General features: G+C 49.9%; 1 protein-coding gene across 4 annotated transcripts in view; it reads left to right on the top strand.

The window, feature by feature from the left end:
* The window catches only part of CPT1A (carnitine palmitoyltransferase 1A), a 63,373-nt gene extending 42,262 nt beyond the window's left edge, over positions 1–21,111 (top strand). For all 4 annotated transcript variants that reach the window (XM_070565730.1, XM_070565729.1, XM_070565732.1 and 1 more), the window contains 9 exons: positions 1,812–2,000; positions 2,810–2,915; positions 5,955–6,071; positions 7,847–8,011; positions 15,138–15,272; positions 16,549–16,701; positions 17,397–17,510; positions 18,008–18,100; positions 18,833–21,111. In XM_070565730.1, coding sequence (XP_070421831.1) covers positions 1,812–2,000; positions 2,810–2,915; positions 5,955–6,071; positions 7,847–8,011; positions 15,138–15,272; positions 16,549–16,701; positions 17,397–17,510; positions 18,008–18,100; positions 18,833–18,928 — 1,168 coding nt within the window. In that variant the 3' untranslated portion in view covers positions 18,929–21,111. The remainder of the gene's footprint in view (positions 1–1,811; positions 2,001–2,809; positions 2,916–5,954; positions 6,072–7,846; positions 8,012–15,137; positions 15,273–16,548; positions 16,702–17,396; positions 17,511–18,007; positions 18,101–18,832) is intronic.

Below are 21,111 nucleotides of genomic sequence, written 5' to 3'. Positions count from 1 at the left end.
TTCTCAACCTTGGCTGTATACATTTGGGGCTGGATAATTCCTTGTTTCGGTGGAGGACGCTGTCCTGTGCATTGTAGGGTGTTCAGCAGCATCCCTGGCCTCTATCCACTGGGTGTCAGTAGTGACCACCCATTTGTGACAAGCAAAACTGTCTTCAGACTTTGCCCAGTCAACGACTGAGTTACAGCAACGTGGCAGCTGTTAGGGCAGCGTGGGGAGCAAGGTGGTGAGTGACCCTTCTGCAGAGAAGAGGAAAATGCCCCAGGCTCCAGGCGAGGGCACGCAGAAGGTGGCAGTGAGCCAGGAGGACCGACCAGCGGCAGGGGCCTCCAGGGAGCAGACTGCATGCTGGGAACTGCGGAGTCGGTCAGAGACGCTGCACCTGAGGTGGGGAGGGTCCCAGGGGCCAGAATACATTTGGGCTTGAGTCTGAGACCAGATGTCATTAAAGGGACCACTTCAGGCTGGGGCGATTGAAGCAGATTTACAAGGTTATTCTGGTCTGGGGGGGTCCTCAAACAGTGAGGATTGGAAACGGGCAGTGTGAGCGGGAGGGGAGACCCAGTCCGAGATGCCCAGGAGTGTTCACATCCTTGGGGCATCGACGCAGCTGGAGGAAACAACAGTGGGGACTGTCCTGGGCAGTGAGGTCCCTTCCCGCAAGCTGATAGAGCGTCCACGGGGCCCTGTGGGGGCTGGGTGGGCACAGGTGCCGCTGAGGAGCAGGTGCACCTGGGGACCTGCTCGCCCCATGGGGCTCGTGATCTCCCAGCTCCCAGCTTCACCGATGGGGCATCGCCCCATCTCAACCACCTGAGCTCCATGTGTAGACACGAGCATGTCACCTTCCTGAGGCTTCCAGAGCCTTGAGTGCATAGCAGACATCCTGTTGTCACCATTGTTCCCAGGCACCAATAAGAATGGTCGGTGCTGAGCTTGTGTCGGGACCCATTGTGTTTACAGGCTGGTTGATACCATGGGCTGCCTCATCCGAGCGCTCGGGGAGAGAAGAGGGAGACAGAAGCCAGATGGCCCTGGTCTGGAAGGGTGGGCCGGGGCAAAGGACCTGGGGAGGGCCCGAGTGAGCGGGGCCCGGGAGCTATTGGCTGGGATGACTCTCAAGAAGTGGATGTCGTGTCAGCTCCCTGTGTCCCACGTGAGGTGGGATGAAAAGAATCCTTTGACTTTGGCTCTCAGGGTGCCCCTCATCCTGGCGATGTCATGTGGTCCTTAGTAGCATGGACTTGGGGCAGGCTGGCTTGGGTGTAATCCCTGCGTGCCACGAAATAGCTGTGACTTCATCTCTGTGCCTCAGTTTCCTCGTGCGAAAGATGGGAATGGTAGTGTTCCTCAGTGAGCTAGGCCATGAAAAGTCTCGGAGCAGACCCTGGCAGGGGGAAGTGCCCACACGCCCTTGCTGTGACTTCTGCTGTCAGAACTTAGGATGGTTCCCTGGAAGGGGGTGCGATGGGAGTGGGGCCGGAAGACGTGCAGCAGAGCTCTCTCTCGGGGTCTGCTGCCTGCCGGCAGCTGAGCTCCCAGGGCCGGTCTGCATTCTCATCGTTCATTCAGCATTTATTGCAGAAAGTTCCATGCTGTGCCTTCTGCTCTGCCTGAGATGCGAGGAGATGCGGCCACGGCCCGCAGTGCGGTCCAGCTGCAGGCTGTTGGATAACTGCAGGTGGAGAACGTCGTAAATGTGTGGTTTCCTCACGGTCCTAAAAAACTGTGGAAAACATCATTTCAAATGTCATGTGCAAGGAGATGTCACCACTGGCTGCAGGTTTAACCATATTTAATCCTTACTGCAGAGTACCCTGGGCCAAGTGTCGCCAGGCCTATTTTGGGCGTGGAAAAAATAAACAGTCTCTTGATGCGGTGGAAAAAGCAGCGTTCTTCGTGACCCTGGACGAAACGGAACAAGGATACAGAGAGGAAGACCCGGACGCGTCCATGGACAGCTACGCCAAGTCCCTCCTGCACGGCAGGTGTTCTGACAGGTACTGCACTTCCCGCCCGAAAGATGGTAGTTTGCCTGTGACATGTGGCTGACAACCAGCCTTCCACTCTTAAGGAGTAAGGCTAGCAAAGAAATAGAACCTTCTGTTTTCTTCTTCTCCACCCAAACTCACGCACACACACACGCGCACACACACGCACAAACGCACACATGCACACACATGCACACACACGCACATGCACACACGCACATGCACGCACACACACCCCATGTAAGCAGCAAAGTTGAGATTCTGCCCCTCTCTGTGCACACCTGCCTCCGTTTGGACATGCTGGTGTGAGGAGTGGCTGCTGGGTGCCTGGAACCAGGCGGGAAACATGATGGGCGGGGCCTGAGCGGGATGTGGGCTGTGGCTTTGGCCACTGGTCATGTGACTGTCATGAGGCTGTTCCACGTCCTGGAGCCTCCTTTCCCTTATCTGTAAAGTGAGGTCCTGCCTGCCATCAGGTTGGGGACGAGGATCGCTGAGATGGGGGGTGTGCGGGCACATCCAGCCTCCCGTCTCTCCTCAGCTGCCTTCTGCATCCTTCTATGTTATAAGAGTGCATCCTCTTCTTCTAGTCTCCAGTGCATAATGCTTACCTCTGTCTGAACGAGGACAGAATGAATCACTCCGGGACCTGTGTGTGCTTTGATCCTCTCTCCACGGAGATTTATTAACATCCGCTAGCTGTTCGCGGGGTGGGTGCAAAGTAAATGAGCCCATCCGGAATAAAACAAATATATAGCTTTTGTTTACCTCTGTCTTTTTAAACATTTAAATTCCATAGATGTCTTTTTTGCACGTAGGTGGTTTGACAAGTCCTTCACATTTATTGTTTTCAAAAACGGCAAAATGGGCATGAACGCGGAGCACTCCTGGGCCGACGCCCCGGTCGTCGGCCACCTTTGGGAGGTGAGTCTTTGCAGCTTCCACTTGAATGCGGGAGTTGCTGTTGCAAATCCAAACCCCAGGAGGAATTTAACTTTGTAGTACCGTCATGCGCCGCATAGCGACGTTCTGGTCGGTGATGGACCACGTGCATGTAAGACGGTGGTCCGTAAGGTCAGTACCACATAGCACAGGCGTGTCGTGGGCTGTACCGTCTAGGTGTGTGTAAGTCTCTCCAGGCTGTTCGCACAGGCACACAATCGCCTAATGACGCACTTCTCAGAGCGTATCCCTGCTGTTAAGTGACACGGGGCTGTATTTGACTGTATAAGAATTTTTTTTTTTGAGGAAGATTAACCCTGAGCTAACTGCTGCCAATCCTCCTCTTTTTGCTGAGGAAGACTGGCCCTGAGCTAACATCCGTGCCCATCTTCCTCTACTTTATATGTGGGACGCCTGCCACAGCATGGCTTGCCAAGCGGTGCCATGTCCGCACCTGGGATCCAAACTGGCAAACCCCGGGCTGCCGAAGCAGAACGTGCGAACTTAACCCCTGTGCCACTGGGCCGGCCTTTCCTTGACTTCTCTTGACTGTCTTACCTCTGGTTAGGATCTTGGCAAAACCTAACCTGCCATTCCTTCGGCCACCAGAGATTTTCTATGTGGGAAAAAGGATAAAAAGGAAAAAACCAAAGTGCTGCAGTGTTGAAGACAGCAGTGTGGTCCTCAGACATTAGTATATGATAAAAGCAGCCAGTAGCTAAAAGGCTCCTCACCATCCTTAAGTCTTTGCTGATGCCGACAAAGGCTCAGAGATCCTTTTATCTGAAAATCCAGCAGAGACCTGACCGCCTTCGGCACCTCGGAACACAGCCTCTGGACCCTCTTAGATCTCTTTGCAGGGCATAGTCGTCCAGGCCCATGACACCCTGTTCCAAGGACGTTCTGCGTAATAAGTGCGTAAGGGCTGTTGCTGGGTACAGGAGGAAGAAGCTGAATCACGGGCAGGCTGGACCACACAGGGGAAATTTACCAAGTAGAGGAATCTACTGGGTATTGACGAGGTCAAGCTTCTGTTTTTAAGTATCTGGATAAGATAAGGAAAAAGGAATTTAGTCTTAGACTAGGGTGACCAGTTCAAATTGGTGGGTAACTGTTAACCACCCAGCTGACGGAATGGCCTGTGACTCCAGGGACCGGACAGGGGCCCAGATGCTCTCCACGTGGATGGAAATTGACCCACTCTCTTGTCCTGGAGGCCCAGGCCAGAGGAAAACAGGCCGGTGCTATGAGGCCAGGCCAGTTAAAAACAAACGAGGTCAGAGGCAATGGTTGTTTGCTCTCAGTGTATTTCTGGTGTTTATGTATTGGATCCTTGGGACTCTGATGCAGAGCAGCTCAGACACACGTACGCTGGCTCCTTCACTCTCTCAAATCAGCACGGACCCCAACCACACATGTACGTGGCCTCCTCCATGCTCCCCACCCTGGAGTCCCCACCCCCCTCGCCATCTGACAGTGTCACCATCTGACTTTGAGTTGTTTTTGCCTCCCCCACTGGAATGTAAGCTCCTTGAGCACAAGGATTCCTTTTTTTTTTTTTTTGGTGGTGAGGAAGATTGGCCCTGAGCTAACGTCTATTGCCAATCTTCCTCTTTTTACTTGAGGAAGATTGTTGCTGAGGTGACATCTGTGCCAATCTTCCTCTATTTTCTATATGGGATGCTGCCTCAGCATGGCTTGATGAGCAGTGTGTAGGTCCGTGCCCGGGATCCAAACTTGCAAAACCCTGGGTGCTGACGTGGAATGCACAAACTCAACAATTGCATCACCAGGCTGGCCCCAAAGATTCCTTTTTTAAAAATTATTTTTATTATTGAGATACAATTCATATACCATAACATTTACCCTCTGAAAGTATACAATTCAGTGGGTTTTGTGTATTCCCAAGGTGGTTGAGCAACCACCAGCGCTATTGAATTCCAGGACATTTTCATCACCCCCAAAAGAAACTCCCCATTCCCCCTTTTGCCCTCTTTCCCCAGCCCCTGACCACTGATCTTCTTTCTGTCTCTGTTCATTTGCCTAATCTGGCCACTTCATAGAAATGGAATCGTACAGTACGTGGTCTTCTGTGTCTGGCTTCTTTCATGTAGCATAAGGTTTTCAAGGTTCGTCCATGTTGTAGCGTCATCCATGCTTCATTTCTTGTTTGTGGCTGAGTAATATTCCTTATATGATTATACTGCCTTTTGTTTATCTGTTCATCACTTGATGGACATTTGGGTTGTTTCTGCTTTTTGACTACTATAGATAATGCTTCTAGGAACATTTGTGTACAAGTTTTACATAAACGTGTGTTTCCGTTTCTCTTGAGTACATACCTGGGAGTGAGGTCGCTAGGTCATATGGCCGTGTTTCACTTTTTGAGGCAAGGCCGAAATTCTTGTCCGTTTTATTCACTGTTGTCGCGGTGGTGCTCAGAAAGGCCGCCGACCCAGAGTCGGTGCCCAGTCAGTCCCGTGGAATAAGCGGGCTGAGGTTTCCCGCCCGCGAGAAGGAGCATCCACACCTGGGCTCGGGTCCCGGCTCACCGAGGAGGGGCCTCGCACAGCCGCTTCACCCCTCAGAGGCCCAGTTTTCCCGTTTATCCATGTGGGAATAATAGCTACCGCCTTGCAGGCTGGATGTAAATATTCAACTGGCGAGCACCAGAGAGCACTGGCATGCAGCCGGGGGCCCAGGAGTCGGCTTCCTGTGCCGCAGACGCTCTCTGATTCAATCCCAGCTCTGCTCCTTGCCAGTCCGCGGGCTGTTGAACCTGTCCACGTTCATTTTGTCACCTCTAAAATGGAGATGAGAGCTGTCCCGTTAGGTGGCCGTGCAGAGGATGTGCATACTGTAAGCACATCCCGGTGCTAGGTAACTGTCGTTGAGCCTTGATACTGTCTCCATAAAGGATAAGGATTTGTCTCCTTTTGGAGGTCAAATGCGCTTTACGTAACGCTAGTAACTGTAATAATCCTCTCTGACTTCACATGTATATCTTGTTGTTTTCGACAGTATGTCATGTCCACTGACTGCTTTCAGCTGGGTTATGCAGAGGATGGACACTGTAAAGGGGACACCAACCCCAACATTCCATACCCCACCAGGCTCCAGTGGGACATCCCGGAAGAAGTAAGTGCAAGTTATCAGACGATGGTTAATGACCTTGGGTGGGAAACGAGTTGAAACTCTCACCGTCGAACTTTCCACCTGTGCTTCCTGAGCATTTGTGAGCTCAGTTGAAGACCACAGAGACTGGGGCCGGCCCGGTGGCTCAGCGGTTAAGTGCACGCGTTCCGCTTCTTGGCAGCCTAGGGTTCGCCGGTTCGGATCCCAGGCACGGACATGGAACCGATTGGCAAAAGCCATGCTGTGGTAGGCGTCCCACGTATAAAGTAGAGGAAGATGGGCACGGATGTTAGCTCAGGGCCAGTCTTCCTCAGCAAAAAGAGGAGGAGTGGCAGTAGTTAGCTCAGGGCTAATCCTCCTCCTCAACAACAAAAAAAAAGACCACAGAGTCCATCTCGGGAATTTTCCCTGGGCCCATGGAGCCCTGTAGCTCCTGTTGCCTTGGAAGCCCTGATGGTGTTTCTTCCATTTAAAGCTTTTGGCTGAGATTGTCAGTAAGATTTGCAGCTCGAACTTAGCTCCACATCACAATGTAAAAGTGAAAAAGAGAATCACTTCGTTTCGAGTTGAAATATTCTCCATCACTAATTTATAATTCTTCCAGTTAACATGGTTTTCGTTCCTCTTAAAGATTCTCAGTCTCTGCTCAGTAGAAGCCCTTTGGGGAAGGAATTTTAGGGTTAGAAACACCAAATCGCAGCTCATCTAATCCAAGCGGGAATTCCTGGGCAAGAACCGATTCTCCACATAGAAGGTCCTGTATCTTGCACCGCAGCCTTACGCCGCTGCTCCCGCAGTACGCCGGGCTGGTGTGTGCCTCCTCAGAGTGGGGTGGCCTCTGCTCAGGTGCCTGGGCTCGGGGTCCTTGTAGTTCACCAAGTCACTTGCCACTTATTTAAAAAAAATTTGTAATAAGATTTTATTTTTTGAGAGCAGTTTCAGCTTCACAACAAAGTTGAGCAGATGGTTCAGAGATTCCCCATGTGCCCCCTGCCCCCACAGATGCACAGCCTCCCCCGTTATCAACAGCTCCACTGGAGTGGTGCTTGTTATAAGGCATGAACCTTCATTGACATGGCATCGTCACCAGACTCCACAGTTTACGTTACGGTTCCCTCCTGGGGTTGTACGTTCTGTGGGTTTGGACAAACGTATGATGTCGGGTACCCATCATCATGGGAGCCCCCAGAGCAGTTTCACTGCCCTAAAGATCTGTGCTCCGTCTGTTCATCCGTCCCCACTGCCAGCCCCTGGCGACTACTGATGTTTTCACTGTCTCCGTAGTTTTGCCTTTTCCGGAAGGTCATATAGTTGGAATCAGACAGTATGAGGCCTTTTCAGATTGGCTTCTTTCACTTGATAACATGCATTTAAGGTCCTTTATGTCTTTTCATGGTTCGATAGCTCACTCCCATTGTACGGCTCTACCACAGTCTATCTACTTTTTAAAATTGTTTCCTCCATCGCCACCACGTGACAACAGTGGATTTCACAAACAAAACCCATGACTGTTCGACGTGCCCTTTGGGGTCCCCCTGGGACCCGGGAAGCCCCAGTCTCTGTCCTGTGTTCCCCTGCTTGGGCCACCCCACTGCTCTTCAAGGACCGGGCGGGGATGCCATATCGCTAACACACCGCGGCTCCTGAAAAGTGATCCGTGTTATCTCTGAGCACCAGCTCTGTTTGTGCTGCACTGAAAACTAGCTCGCGATTTTCTTCAGGGTGGGTGTCACTACTTCCCCTGCAATAAGTAAAACCTTTTTCTCCTTCTTCTCAAGTGTCAGGATGTGATAGAGACGTCCCTGAACACCGCGAACATTCTGGCCAGCGATGTGGATTTCCATTCTTTCCCGTTCCACGCTTTTGGTAAAGGACTGATCAAGAAATGCAGAACGAGCCCGGACGCCTTCGTCCAGCTCGCCCTGCAGCTGGCCCATTACAAGGTGAGAGCCCCGAGCTTGCACCTCTGTCCCGAGCACCTTCGGGGTTCCTGAACGCAGGCCCGAGGCCATTGGCCCCGTGGGTAGGGAAGGCTGGAAACCTGTCGCGGGATAGGGTGGCCACGGGTGCGGAAGCGCAGCGGTGCTCGGTCTTGCGTGTCACGCTGTGGAGTGTTTCTGCCACATACAGGGTGAGACATGTGTTTAGCAGAACCTGTCTTCAGTAGCAGTAGTTTTCTGTGTTACCCAGGACAGGGAGGAGCTGGGGGACGGGAGCACACTGAGATCTCATTGCTCTACAACATGAAGAATTAGACCTTAATATAAGCCAGGAATCGTAGAGTTTAGGAAAGCCGAAATACTCAGGGCAGATGACTTGATGTCCCTGACCTTTGACATCCTCTTCCATCAAAGCGGATATGACCAGCCCCTGGAGGTCTCTGGGATGGATGGGGTCCCTGTGGACACAGAAGCACGCAGTGTTGCAACCTCCTTTCTCATAGCACCCGGTCGCATTCAGCTTGCACGTGGTGGCCCCATTGGAGGAAGGGGCAGGCCCCTAGGAGGACCTAAGTGGGACTTCATGCCTGTTGGAGGGAGCATTCTAGCCCAAACAGGGCACCCTTGGTTTCTCGGGGCAGTGGAAGTCATTGTGGCATTGGCTCAAGATATGCCCTGTTTTTAATTGAAAACTCCTGTTGTGGAACTTGAGTGCCATGCTGAGTGCTTTGCAGGAGCTGGGTAACCCTCGTGGCAACGAGGAGGGTACTTTCATCTCCGCTTCACACAAGAGGGGGCGTGGTCTCCTGTCTGGATCTCCGGCTCATTGTGGCAAGGCTGAGCTTGGATCTGGCAGGCTGGTTCTAGAACCTGTGTCTTCAGCTGCTGTGATATAGCTTAATTGGATGGATACACCAAAAAAAGAAAGCCACAGACCAGTTTTGCTCATGAATATAAATGTAAAGAATCAAACTAAAATATTTGCAAATAGAATTTACTAGTATGAGAAAATTGTAGTTATTAGCAACAGCTTATACCAGAGGCCGGAGGATGGTTTGATGTTAGTAAATATGATAGTAGATTAAATCGTATTACTACATCAGAGAAGAAACCGGACAGCCACTTTGACAGATACTAAAAAGGCATTCAGAATTTACCGTCCATTCCTGATAACAGCTCTTGGTAATAGCGGCTGTTTCCTTAACATGATAAATATCATCGTGTATCAGTAGCCAGCATATGGATTTGAAGGTGAAAATGTGGAGGCAGCCCCATTAACTTAAGAAAGATGAGGCTGTCTCCAGCGGCTCCACTGTTCTTGAATGTCTTTCCATAAGTGCTGAGAGCAGCCGACAGGATAATTGGGCAGGGGGAGCATTCGAATGTTTACTAAGAAGATGGAGCAGGTGCGAAGGTTTTACAGTGAAGAAGGGAGCTCAGTATGGGGCCCCGTGCAGAATTATATAAAGACCAGTGCCTTCCTCATATAGCAGTGATAGTCAAGCAGAAAAGATAGTGGAAACTAGAAACAAAAGTCTAGGATCCCCAGGCAGCCTTTATAAAGCAGATGGGAGCTTTGCAAAGGAAGGCCTAGAGCCATGGAGCATGGATGGTCACGCTGGGAGTCGCGGGAAAGGCCATGATTTCGGATAGAAAGACTTGACACCGTAGAGGTGAATGCTCCCAGTTCACATGTTCGCTGTGAACGTGGTCAGAGGTCTGAAGATGATTGTAGGAAAGGAGCTTGACCAATTGATCTTCAAGTTCATCTGGAAGAGCTGACATTTGCAAACAACCGGTAACATTCTGCAAAAAGAAGTCACAGGGTGGAGGCCAGGCAGGATGAGGTGGAGGCCGGGCAGGATGAGGTGGAGGCGGGGCAGGATGAGGTGGAGGCGGGGCCGGGTGAGGTGGAGTCTCGCTCTTTCAAAGCCTGAAATACAGATGTCAGAAGAGTATGGTAATTCACGTGGTGTGGTCCTGGCGCGCAGAGTTCCGTGGAAAAGTATATGGTAAAGGACACCTTTAACCTCAGTGGGAAGGAATGAGTTGGGAAAACTGACTAGATGGTTCCATTTGGGAAAAAAATAAACAGCTCAATAGAAAAATGGAGTCAGAGCAGAAATTGGTGGTTCCCAAGAGGAGACAGATACAGATGGTCAGTGGATGCCCACAGAAAGTTTATCCTTACAGGAATCTAGTAAGTGCAGCTTCCACAAGACTGAGTTTTTGCCTGTGCGGTTTGCAAAGGTCTTTTTCCAATCCCGTGTTTGTAAGGGTGGATCAAGAAGGGTTTGTAGCAGCAGGAACAGTCATCTGTGACACCCATGCAGCCGGGAAAGAGTGTTGTGAAAGCATAACCCTTTGCCTGGAAAATTCTCCTTTGAGAGTTGCATCCTTTAGAGACAGGTCCGCAAAGGTGAGTATCAGCATGCCCCTCTCTAAAAATTTGAAGCAATCAAACGGTTATCAATATGAAACTTGTTAAATTGTGATATTTTTGTACAATGGGATATCGTATCACTGCTAAATGATGTCAATGGTACAGTCTGTAAAAAACTCAGTCATCAAACAGTATGTCAAAGTTAATCATTTATTAGAACGACCTGCAAACTCTGGCCCACAGGCCCCTTCCAGCTCTTCACCTGTTTTTGCACGGCCTTCGAGCTGAGAATGGTTTTAACTTTTTAATAGTTGAAAAAGTTGAAAGAAGAATACTCTTTGGCGATACGTGAAAATCAAATGAAATTTCAGTGTTCATAGAAAAGCGCTTTATTGGCACAAGCCGTACCCACTTTTTGACGTGTCCACCGCTGCTTTTGAGCTATGATAGTAAAGCTGAATAGTTGCAACAGAGACCATCTGGCCCATAAAGACTATATTTACTTACTTGCCTTTTACAGAAAATATTTCCCGACTCTTGCTTTATTATTACCTGCAAAGTCTAGAAAGGATGGATGGAAAATGTTAGTGGTGCTGTGAAGCTTGATCTTTATTGTGTTCTATTTTTCAGTGTTTTAATTTTTTGCACAGGCATGTATTACTCAAGGAAATCAAGCTACTTTTCCAAAGTTAAGGATTATCTATTTTGATAAGTCAAGCCCTTGTATCTCCTCTTTGCCCTCTGGCTAGAAACTGTCAGGATTGCGTTCTTTGCCCCTCCCCCATGTCACTTCTTCACATAGCACTCGATCTATTAAAAATGATCCATCTATCGAAGTGATCTGTTAAAAATGTAAATCAGAGGCCGGCCAGTGGCGCAGTGGTTAAGTGTGCACATTCCGCTTCAGCGGCTCGGGGGTTCGCCAGTTCGGATCCCTGGTGCAGACATGTCACCGCTTGTCAAGCCATGCTGTGGCAGGCATCCCACATATAAAGTAGAGGAAGATGGGTATGGATATTAGCTCAGGGCCAGGCTTCCTCGGCAAAAACAAGAGGGTGGGCAGCAGATGTTTGCTCAGGGTAATATTCCTCAAGAAAAAAAATAAATAAAACAGATTCATCCAAATTCTTTCGTGGCTGGGGCTGGCCCCGTGGCCGAGTGGTTAAGTTCGCGCGCTCCGCTGCAGGCGGCCCGGTGTTTCGTCGGTTCGAATCCTGGGCGCGGACATGGCACTGCTCATCAAACCACGCTGAGGCAGCGTCCCACATGCCACAACTAGAAGAACCCACAACAAAGAATACACAACTATGTACCGGGGGGCTTTGGGGAGAAAAAGGAAAAAATAAAATCTTTAAAAAAAAAAAAAAATTCTTTCGTGGCTGCTCGCTTGAGTGCCAGCTTTGTTAGGAACGGGGCTCTGTGCAGAGCTAACATTCAGACCCATCTCTGCCCACCTGGGCGCTGCAGGGCCTCGATGGGGCTCTGCACACATCCATGTGTCCTGCGTGGTCCTGGGGGTCTGCTCCAGGCTTCCGAACCTTCTTTGTGCCCGAGACCCCTTGGGCAGTTTCAGAAAGCTTTGGGGACCCCTTCTCTGAATAATGTTTATAAAGCATAAAATGAAATACACAGGGTTACAAAGGCAGCCTGCTAATTAAAATGCAGATGTCGAAATATTAAGCATAAATTTGTGATACAGTAAACATAATTTTTTGTGCACTCAATTTTGAGTAGCAGGCCTAATTGCTGTAAATTTTGAAGTAGTGATAAGCGTGGATGATATTTTGGGATATGTGCAACAACCATAGTTTGATGTGAAAAAGCTATGATTTTTCTATTCAGTGTCACAGGCACTGCTTGTAATTACTGAAGTTTGTTGCCTGTGCTTCTAAATGATGTATTTCAGCTTGTGGTTAGTGAAAATTAAAATATATATATTTCCCATCCAACTTCACACATCTCCAGGTTAGTAACCATTGATCTGATCCCTGTCTACCCTTCCAACCTTCTCGAATAAGACATTGGGCCTCATTCACTCCGTTTTTGCCACACTGGCCTTTCTGCTGCTCTTGACTATGCTGGGCTCATTCCTACCTCAGGCCCTTTGCACTTGCTCTCCACTCACAGTCGGTGTTTTCCAGATTGAGGTATAGGTGCTTAGGTCTCTGCTCAGGTGCCACCATCTCCTATTTAAAAAAGCCCCACCCCATCACTCTCTTCCATCACCCTGAGTTCTTTCTGTTAAGTGCATGCATATTTGTCTGTCCCCCATCTCTCCCACTGGGAGGTTTGCTCCTTGATGGCAGAGACATGATCCGTCTTGTTTGCCACTGTATCCCCAGTGCCAGGCACGTACCAGCCACAGAGGAAGAGGTGTCAGTAAATATAGATTGGATGATTGATTTAATGAAGACGCTGGGCAGTGGCCATAATTCTGGCCTATAGCTATCTGCTTCCTGCTTTGGGGTCAGATTTATTTTTCATCTGGAAACTAGAATCTGTGAAAAATTCTCCCAGCGCCACCACCCTGAGCAGTGAGCCACGGGGCCACGGTCCCGCGGTGTAGGGGACTGCGTTCTCACGCCGTGCGTGTTCGTATCTTTAAAGGTTTTGTCTTTTGATCCTGCTCCTTAGAAACTGGCGATGTTTTGGCGGAGGCGAGCGGCCGCTCTCCCGACAGCGACAGCGGCTGGTTGTGGCAGGTTAGGTGGGGCTGCAGGCGTAACCCAGCTTGGCTCTGCGACGGGACTCTGAGCATGCTAATACTGAGTGCATTTGCCAAGAGGTTTTTTCAGACAGTTATTTTAAAAATTGTAGGTGTAATGCATGATTGTGTTGACCACTTATACAGTTAAAATTTGACGTTGGCAAGTTGACTTCAGATCAATCATTGCATCGTATATACCAAGTTAACCTTTATTAAATGACTACAATACCGAATATATCCTGTTTCCTTGCCTCCTCCCCACTCCGCCCTCCCCTCCACTTCATCATGAGCCCCTTTGAAACATCTGTAACCTGGGAGCCTGTAGGCAGTTCTCTGAGAGGCACATTGGATAAATACCCTGGGACCCCTGCTTTCATGGGGTTGAACGAGGAGGTGGAGCCCTCTTGGGCCCCATCCGAGGGAAATGTAATGACTGATGTGTCAAAGAGGAGTGTCGTGAGTTGTGGTGCTTCGGGCTGGTGGCACCGTGGAAGCCTTCAGCGGGGAACATCGGAGGCTGGGGTGGCCGTCATTGCAGTGTGCTCCCCCAGACCTCCGGGCCTCGGACCTCACCCTGTGGCCTGCTCACTTCCTCGCTTTATGTGCAGGCCAGGCAGGGATGGCGAATGTGACATCACCCCCAGCCCATGGGGAGGGAAAGAGCCCCTCGAGGCCATTCATCGGCCTGGACTGCCCCCCGAGAAGTTCACCCTTGCCTCTGGCACCCCCTCCTGGTTTTCCTTAATGGTATCGGCCTGTCGCAGAGTGTCCTGTGTCACCCTGGGGTCACCAGGACCCAAATGCCCAGAGGGATGTTGTCTGGTCAGGAATCATTTGGGGCCACAAACTGCCGCCTATCACTTTCCCCTCCATACTGGGCACCTGGTCATCTTGCTGGCCTGGTGGCCCTGGGCACCCCCTGGGGCAGTTAGCAGATGACTCCCCGCCATGCACTCCCTCCGACTCTGTCTCTGTCCTCCACCTGGAGCCCTTGCTCTGGTGTCATCTCATCACCTCCAGGGTCTCACCTCCGGGCGCCACCAGCCCTCCTGTCATTCCAGCCCCCTTCTGGTCCCTGATGCCTGTGTTCCTGTGCCCCATCAGGGCCTCCACGCTTCTTTCCGTCTGCGCATCCTGCCTCCTGCTTCTCCTTTGTTGGCGTGGATTCCATGGCCTGTGGCCATCACCCCGACCTCTGCCCCGTGGCCCCGAGCACAGCCGAACTGCCCCCAACTCAGTGCCGCTCTTCACCTGCTTCCATCCTTTACCCGAGAGGTCGGCGTGGCCGGAGAAAAACCCCGCACTGCCAGCTCGTCTCACTTCATGAATGAGCACTGACTCTGGCGGGCCCCGAAGTGCCCATTACACACCCCGTGTCTCTGACTTCCAGCACCTCCCCCGATCCTCCTCCCAGCAGGCCACCTTTCTTCTGGTTTCACTGAGAAAATGAGAATGTTCTGAAGGGAGCTCCCGTGTGCTCCCCCACGGCTGTTCCCTCCTGCTTTATCTTCCCTCTGTCCCGGGGGGCACTGTCTGGGCTTCAGGCTCTGGACACCCGCCCACTTTCCGCCCACCTGGGGAAGGGCATTCCTCCTGATCCATCCCCTCTCTTGAAGCACCGGTCTCTCTACTGGGTCATTCTCGCCATCATCTAAAGGTGATGGAATATCTCCCATCAACTCCTCGTGTCTTTAAATAGTCTCAGACTCCTGCCTGCAGATCTCCTTGCCGTGTACCGTTTTCCTTCCATAACCGTGTTGTGCTCGGGTAGGTGTGTGAAACTCAGGAAATTGTGTCGTGGCATCCGTTGTATGAAAACGCAAACCTGGGTAACCCAGAAGCTGACCCCCCAGCCCTTTCCAAAGCTAACGACGTCTCCATCTGCCTGCTGCATAACCCCGTGTAAAAACTGACGACGACTAAAAACTCAGGTGGACGATGAAGTCTGCTTTTCCTTGCTGATCTTTACCGATCCCTCCTTCAGCTTTAGAGGTCATCCGCATGCCCTGCCTTGTATGAAAATGCTTTTCCTTTCCCAGGACATGGGCAAATTTTGCCTCACCTACGAGGCCTCGATGACCCGGCTCTTCCGGGAGGGGAGGACGGAGACCGTGCGTTCCTGTTCCTCTGAGTCGTGCAACTTTGTGCTCGCCATGGTGGACCCCACCCAGACGGTAATGTGCGGCCAGGCTGGGAGAACCCTGCTTTTCCTAAAATGACTCTTCTCCGGTGAACCCCTGGGCATCCCTTCTTCTCCAGTGGCTCCGTGTGCAGCTGCTCCTTTCCTCGATCCCTTTTGAAGGAATAGAAAGTGGTAGAAGGCAGTTGTTGGGACATACACAGAGGTTAATGCTCGTGTCTGTTCTCCATCGTTCTGTAGCTTGTGCAAATCAGATTATGCTTCCCAAGAGTCTTTAAATTCGAACAGTACAGGACACAACCAGTGAATAAAGGGATTGGAGGTAGGTGCAGAGCAGTACAGGTAGTTGGCGGCCAGGTGAGAAACCAGTGACCATCCCCTGGGAGCCTTGCGCTTGGGTTACTCAAGTGCTGCCCACGCTGACAGCCCCCAGCAGGCTGGGGGCCCCGGGTGTTTGAAAATCCCAGCTGTGGGCCATGAAGTATTATCAGTTCGTTTTCCTAGGTAAAGGGACAGTGATTCGGATGAATTCGGCCCACTGCTGGGCCACACAGCTAGGGAGTGGCCGAGGCCAGATGGTGCCCCTGTCTGCCTGACCCAGAACACAGGCGCTCACTGCTGATGACGGGGGAAAACTTTGTTCTGGAAAGGCTTCAGTTCTGTAGGCGGACATCAGTGGGGATGGTGACAGATGGCTCTGGTTTAGCATTAGCTGCCTTCAAAAATAGCCTTGAAGACCAGGTCTCGAGTGGGTGGGTGAAAGCCTGGACGGGCGTCCACTTAGAGGGTGCGGCGCTGCCCTCATTCTATCATGGTCGCAACAGAACCCAGAAGAACCTGAAGCAGGCTTTTCGGGTCAGATTTAAAGGCCCCGAAGTGCTGTTTCAGCAGAGTTGGGACCAGACCACTGTAGAGGATTATTTAAGGCCCGCGGTAATGTCACGGTTAACTGAAAGGGGCAGAGCTTCATTGCCCGACAATGAATTGCCGGCTCCAGCTTTCTCACCTGCTCAGCGATCTCATTTGTGTAAAAGGTGAAATGAGGCTGCACATAGGACCCCAAAAGTGCTTCTCCAACAACCAGTCCCCCCGCAGCTTCCAAGTGACACCATTCGCAGCGTGAATCTGGGGAGGGGGCGGTTGGTCCATGGGGCTTCTTGTCAGGTCACCTTGGCAACCGCCCAGCGCGTGTCTCCCGGACACCCCCAGTTCCCTGCTGTGGGACCACTGGAGAGAGGGGCCCATCACCTTCCTCTTGGAGCTGAGATCCGTACTGCGTGACTTGAAACTTCCCATCCTTCGTGATTTAGGTGAAACAGAAGCTCAGATTGTTCAAGATCGCATCCGAGAAACATCAGCATCTGTACCGCCTCGCGATGACCGGCTCTGGGATCGACCGCCATCTCTTCTGCCTTTATGTGGTGTCCAAGTACCTGGCCGTCGACTCCCCTTTCCTTAAGGAGGTGAGGCCCGTCTCCCCGCGGGAGCTCACCCAGTTTATTGGCTAAACCAAAACTCGGTGAGTCAGTACAGCCTTGCAGATGGGGACTGGGGTAGCCAATGGGTCTTTGGGCTCAACTGTCATCACGATGGAGAATTCGAGCTTTGGTTCTTCATCCCCCCGGCACACTTTGCTTCCGATTCCCCCACTTGACATACATAACCTCCAGAGCACAGGTAATAGTAAAGTGTACTAAAATAATTGGGAAGTGACTAACTCTCTGAGTATTTCTCACCTTCATTTTTATTATAGTGTATTTAATTTGAAGTTTACAAAATTTAACTTTTAATGATGGCTGTGTTGAATAAGCAGCTTGAAAAATTCCTGAAATATTAGCAGTCGGCTCCCGGGAGCTGGTACCAGCCTGCTCCAGCACACCACGGCCTCCGTTCCAAATCTTACTTAATGCATCCGCCACCTTTTCTGCCGGGGAAGCCGATAGGTGGGTGGCCCTCCAGTCCAGGTGCCGTCACCTGCTCTACCCATCTCTGCACACGTGCTGCCCTGAGCCAGCGATGCCCTTCAGGACCCCTGGTGTCTGAAAGAGTCCAAAGACCAAGCAAGCCTTGTCTTGTCTCCCACCGGGGCTCCTTAGGGACAGAAGGGGCTGGGATTGGAAGAAGTGTCATTGGGACGTTTCCCTGTTTTCCTCATCAGGTCTTATCTGAGCCTTGGAGATTGTCCACCAGCCAGACCCCTCAGCAGCAGGTGGAGCTGTTTGACTTGGAGAGGAATCCGGAGTACGTGTCCAGCGGAGGGGGCTTCGGACCGGTGAGTGACCGGGCGTCGATGTCCGCAGAGCTATGAGTTCCCACGGACAGGATGTGCCCATCCCCTCCACTGTAGGCCTGTCTCCGTTCTGAGTGCCCCTCATTACCTTGGCGGTGCGCCCCTTTAAAAGCATTCCTGCTGATTCTTCAGACAGATGTTAGTGGCAGTCTTTTTTTTTTTTTTTTTTAAAGATTTTATTTTTTTCCTTTTTCTCCCCAAAGCCCCCCGGTATATAGTTGTATATTCTTCATTGTGGGTCCTTCTAGTTGTGGCATGTGGGACGCCGCCTCAGTGTGGCTTGATGAGCGGTACCATGTCCGCGCCCAGGATTCGAACCAACGAAACACCAGGCCGCCTGCGGCGGAGCGTGTGAACTTAACCACTCGGCCACGGGGCCAGCCCCCATAGTGGCAGTCTTGTATTGAGAACGTTAGAAGGTCCCCTCTTCTCCTCATCCCGTTTTCCAAGGTTAGATTAAAAACCACTTTGTTCCGTAGGTTGCCGACGATGGTTACGGCGTGTCGTACATTCTCGTGGGAGAGAACCTCATCAGTTTCCACATATCTTCCAAGTTCTCCAGCCCTGAGACGGTGAGTCCAAAACGAAGTTCCCCTTTCTAAAGATGGGGTGTTTTTACTGTTTTCTTTTTAAGGGGAGCACATCTTTAATTTGACAGAAAATTTCCAAGTGATTTTATACTTCTCCTTGGTTTGGATGTGTTCAAATAAGTGAATTTTAAAATCCTCTTAAGCTAGTTTTAAAGATATTATCTTCCTTGGTTGAAAATGTTTATCCTTGCTCATAGCAGTGCTTTTGAAACTTAACATTGGCGTCTTTGTGGAACGTTCAGACTCTGGAATGTTCGAGGGTGGACGAAGATTGGTGTTCACACGCTAAGAAATACGCATAAGTGACAAAGCAGGGGCTCTGCAGTGTTCTTTGTGAGTGGAACACATGACCTCCTTCCTAGCGTGGCACACTTAATCCTTATTTATATTCTCTCCTTCACGTTGTACGTCGCCCGACAAGCAATGCCAAGTTCACCATTAACAGAGAAGTTTGGGGTGCATCCACTTACTCTGTTTTCTGTAATGCACTGATAGGGGAAGCCTCAAATCAAAAGCACATAGACTGTTATCTCTGTTAACTTTCACCTTTTCTCCAGAATGTCTAACTTTTAATGCTCAGGCCGTGAAGTCCAAGCTTAGAGAACTGGTAAAAAAGGAATGTTAGTTCTTTGAGTCAGATTACAAGTGAAAAGGCTTGAAATGCGGGAATTGCCATGTCGTAATGTGTTTCTGCCTTTTGTTTTGAAATGAAAGGATTCTCATCGCTTTGGGAAGCACCTGAAACAAGCAATGAACGACATCATGGCCCTGTTTGGGTTCAGCTCCAATTCCAGAAAGGAATTCCATTAGAGCTACCGTGAAGGAAAATGAGCTCTCCGGAGAAAAACCAAATGCGAAATAGCTCTTAATCCTGATTGTAGTTCAGGTTGAAAAATTGCTCTAAAAAACTCAAAAGTTTTCCTTCCATCCAGGGTTGGGTGTTTTTGTTTTTTCTAGAACAGCAGGCTCCACCTCGTGAAGTATGACCCTGCTACTTCTGGGCAGGTCCTAACCCTGGGAACATTTGCTGAAGCCCCCAAAAGTCTTTGCATCGACATGTGGTTATTAAGGGATTAAAATATGGTTGCGCTAATTAAGGGATTAGTGGGGTTGTGACTTTGCACGCCTTGGAAATGAAAATGGCACGCTTCCTCGGTGGCCACTGAATCCGTGGTCCTTATGGGCATTTAATTTCATCAGAGCAACATAAACTTTTGTTCAGAGAGAAGAGCGTTGTTCACGTTGGAGAGGTTAACACTTACAGCTGACACTCACATGATATGCTAAAGAAAATGCTGTGCTTTTGGAAACATTTTCGTCTGTGTGGGTAACTCTGTCATCGTCTAGTTTGCTAGTGTGTGTCTGTCTCTCCACGTTTGAAGCAAGTAGTAGGACACATCTTTAGTTTCACTGATTGCAAGTCTTGAAAACCCAGTGCCTTAAAAACGGAAGGCCCTAAATGTAAGGGGGGGCCCGTATGAAAGGTTTATTTTATAAAGTCTTCAGGTGGAATCGAGGGTGTCTTACTCCCTTCTCACTTTACTGAGTGAATAACCCTAAATAAGCATTTTCCTGTCATTTCCCTACCCCTAGAAAGACCAGTTTCCTTGTGAAGGCAGCTAGGCTGGTTTCCCCCATCAGACTGCCTTCCTTTCATGATCGCGCTACAAAAGAAAGAATGGGTGTGTGTCAGAAATGGAGAGCGAGGGATGTAATGATCAAATATTATGTATCTGGAGCAGTCACTGAAGAGTGGAATAGAACATGTGCCTCAGGATTACCGCTTACCCAAACTGATGGCAAGGAGAGCAGGACATTTGCCACTAAGAAGGGAGCAAAACTTGACAAAAGGGAAGAGTGACCTCAAAATGGTCGAGGGTCAGCTCCGGTACGCCAGGAGGACTGCTTTCTCATCCCACACGGGAGAGGCAAGACTCACTCTTGTTTCCAAAGGAGCTGGAGGTAGCTGGAAACAGTATGCTGGGCCGTCTCAGTGACCGACTGGAACGTCACAAATGATGGGTGCTAGGTTTAACCCAGCCTACCCTTTTGATGGGAGTGCCTTTATGGAAGGAGTGTGGTTGACCAAAAAGCAATTATGCACTGAATCGTCTTCAGTATTTAATGTAAAAATAAAGGATCATGGAATGAAATGCCCACTGCCTCTGGGCTGTAATGACAAGCGTAGCTGTCCCTTTTTTAAATTTCGTATTTATTTTTCTGACCACTTTGTTGGGCTCACCTGTAAGAGTTCTGCACTCCAATGATACGATGACGAGGCTGGGCTCTGGGAGGAGAGAACAGGTGCTTGGGGCAGAGCACATGTGTATTTTATTTTTGTATATGTTGTAATGTAAAAATCCCACCTCAATGGGCCAAAGATTTTTTTTTTCTCTTAAAAGCAAGAAGAAATGAAAACAGACAAAAAAGCAAAAAGGAAAACCAACAACTACAGTAATAAACTGCCCCCTGCCCCCCCCCCCCGTTCACCTGTGGTGATATAGTCAAGGAGGGGGGGTGGGGATAGCCTGCTCTGCTCTGCCAGGCATGGCTGCCTGTCAATGCTGGCATCAGTTGCTATCAGAGCCACCTAAATCGTGCACTGTGGACCCCTGACAAGTCTGTATTACCTAGCATTCACACGTGAATTCGAGTGTAGACGTGTCAGCACTCAAACATATTTGGGCTTATCTCTCAGGTTTTAAATGTTTTCAGATGTAATTGTTGCAAATCAGTGCAGTTATCAATGCAATTTTATACTCCTTAAAAGAAGGAAGAGTGGGTTTTTATTGTACTTGTCGAAAGGAGGAGGTAAGAGTATTATGTATTTAATTTAATTTGGAACAAGCCATAGTGTCAACGGAGCTGTGGTTTGAATTTGTTATCTTGGACTGTCCATTGCATGTAAATACAATATGCTCTTTTTGATGTAAATCTTAGAAATGCAGTATGAAGGTTATCATTAATAAAAACATTAATCCTGGTCTACCACA

This window comes from Equus przewalskii, chromosome 11, assembly GCF_037783145.1.
Source record: "Equus przewalskii isolate Varuska chromosome 11, EquPr2, whole genome shotgun sequence".
In the NCBI taxonomy this organism is placed as follows: Eukaryota; Metazoa; Chordata; class Mammalia; order Perissodactyla; family Equidae; genus Equus; species Equus przewalskii.
The sequence above is the reverse complement of the archived record's forward strand: the minus strand, read 5'-3'. Positions and strand labels throughout refer to the sequence as shown.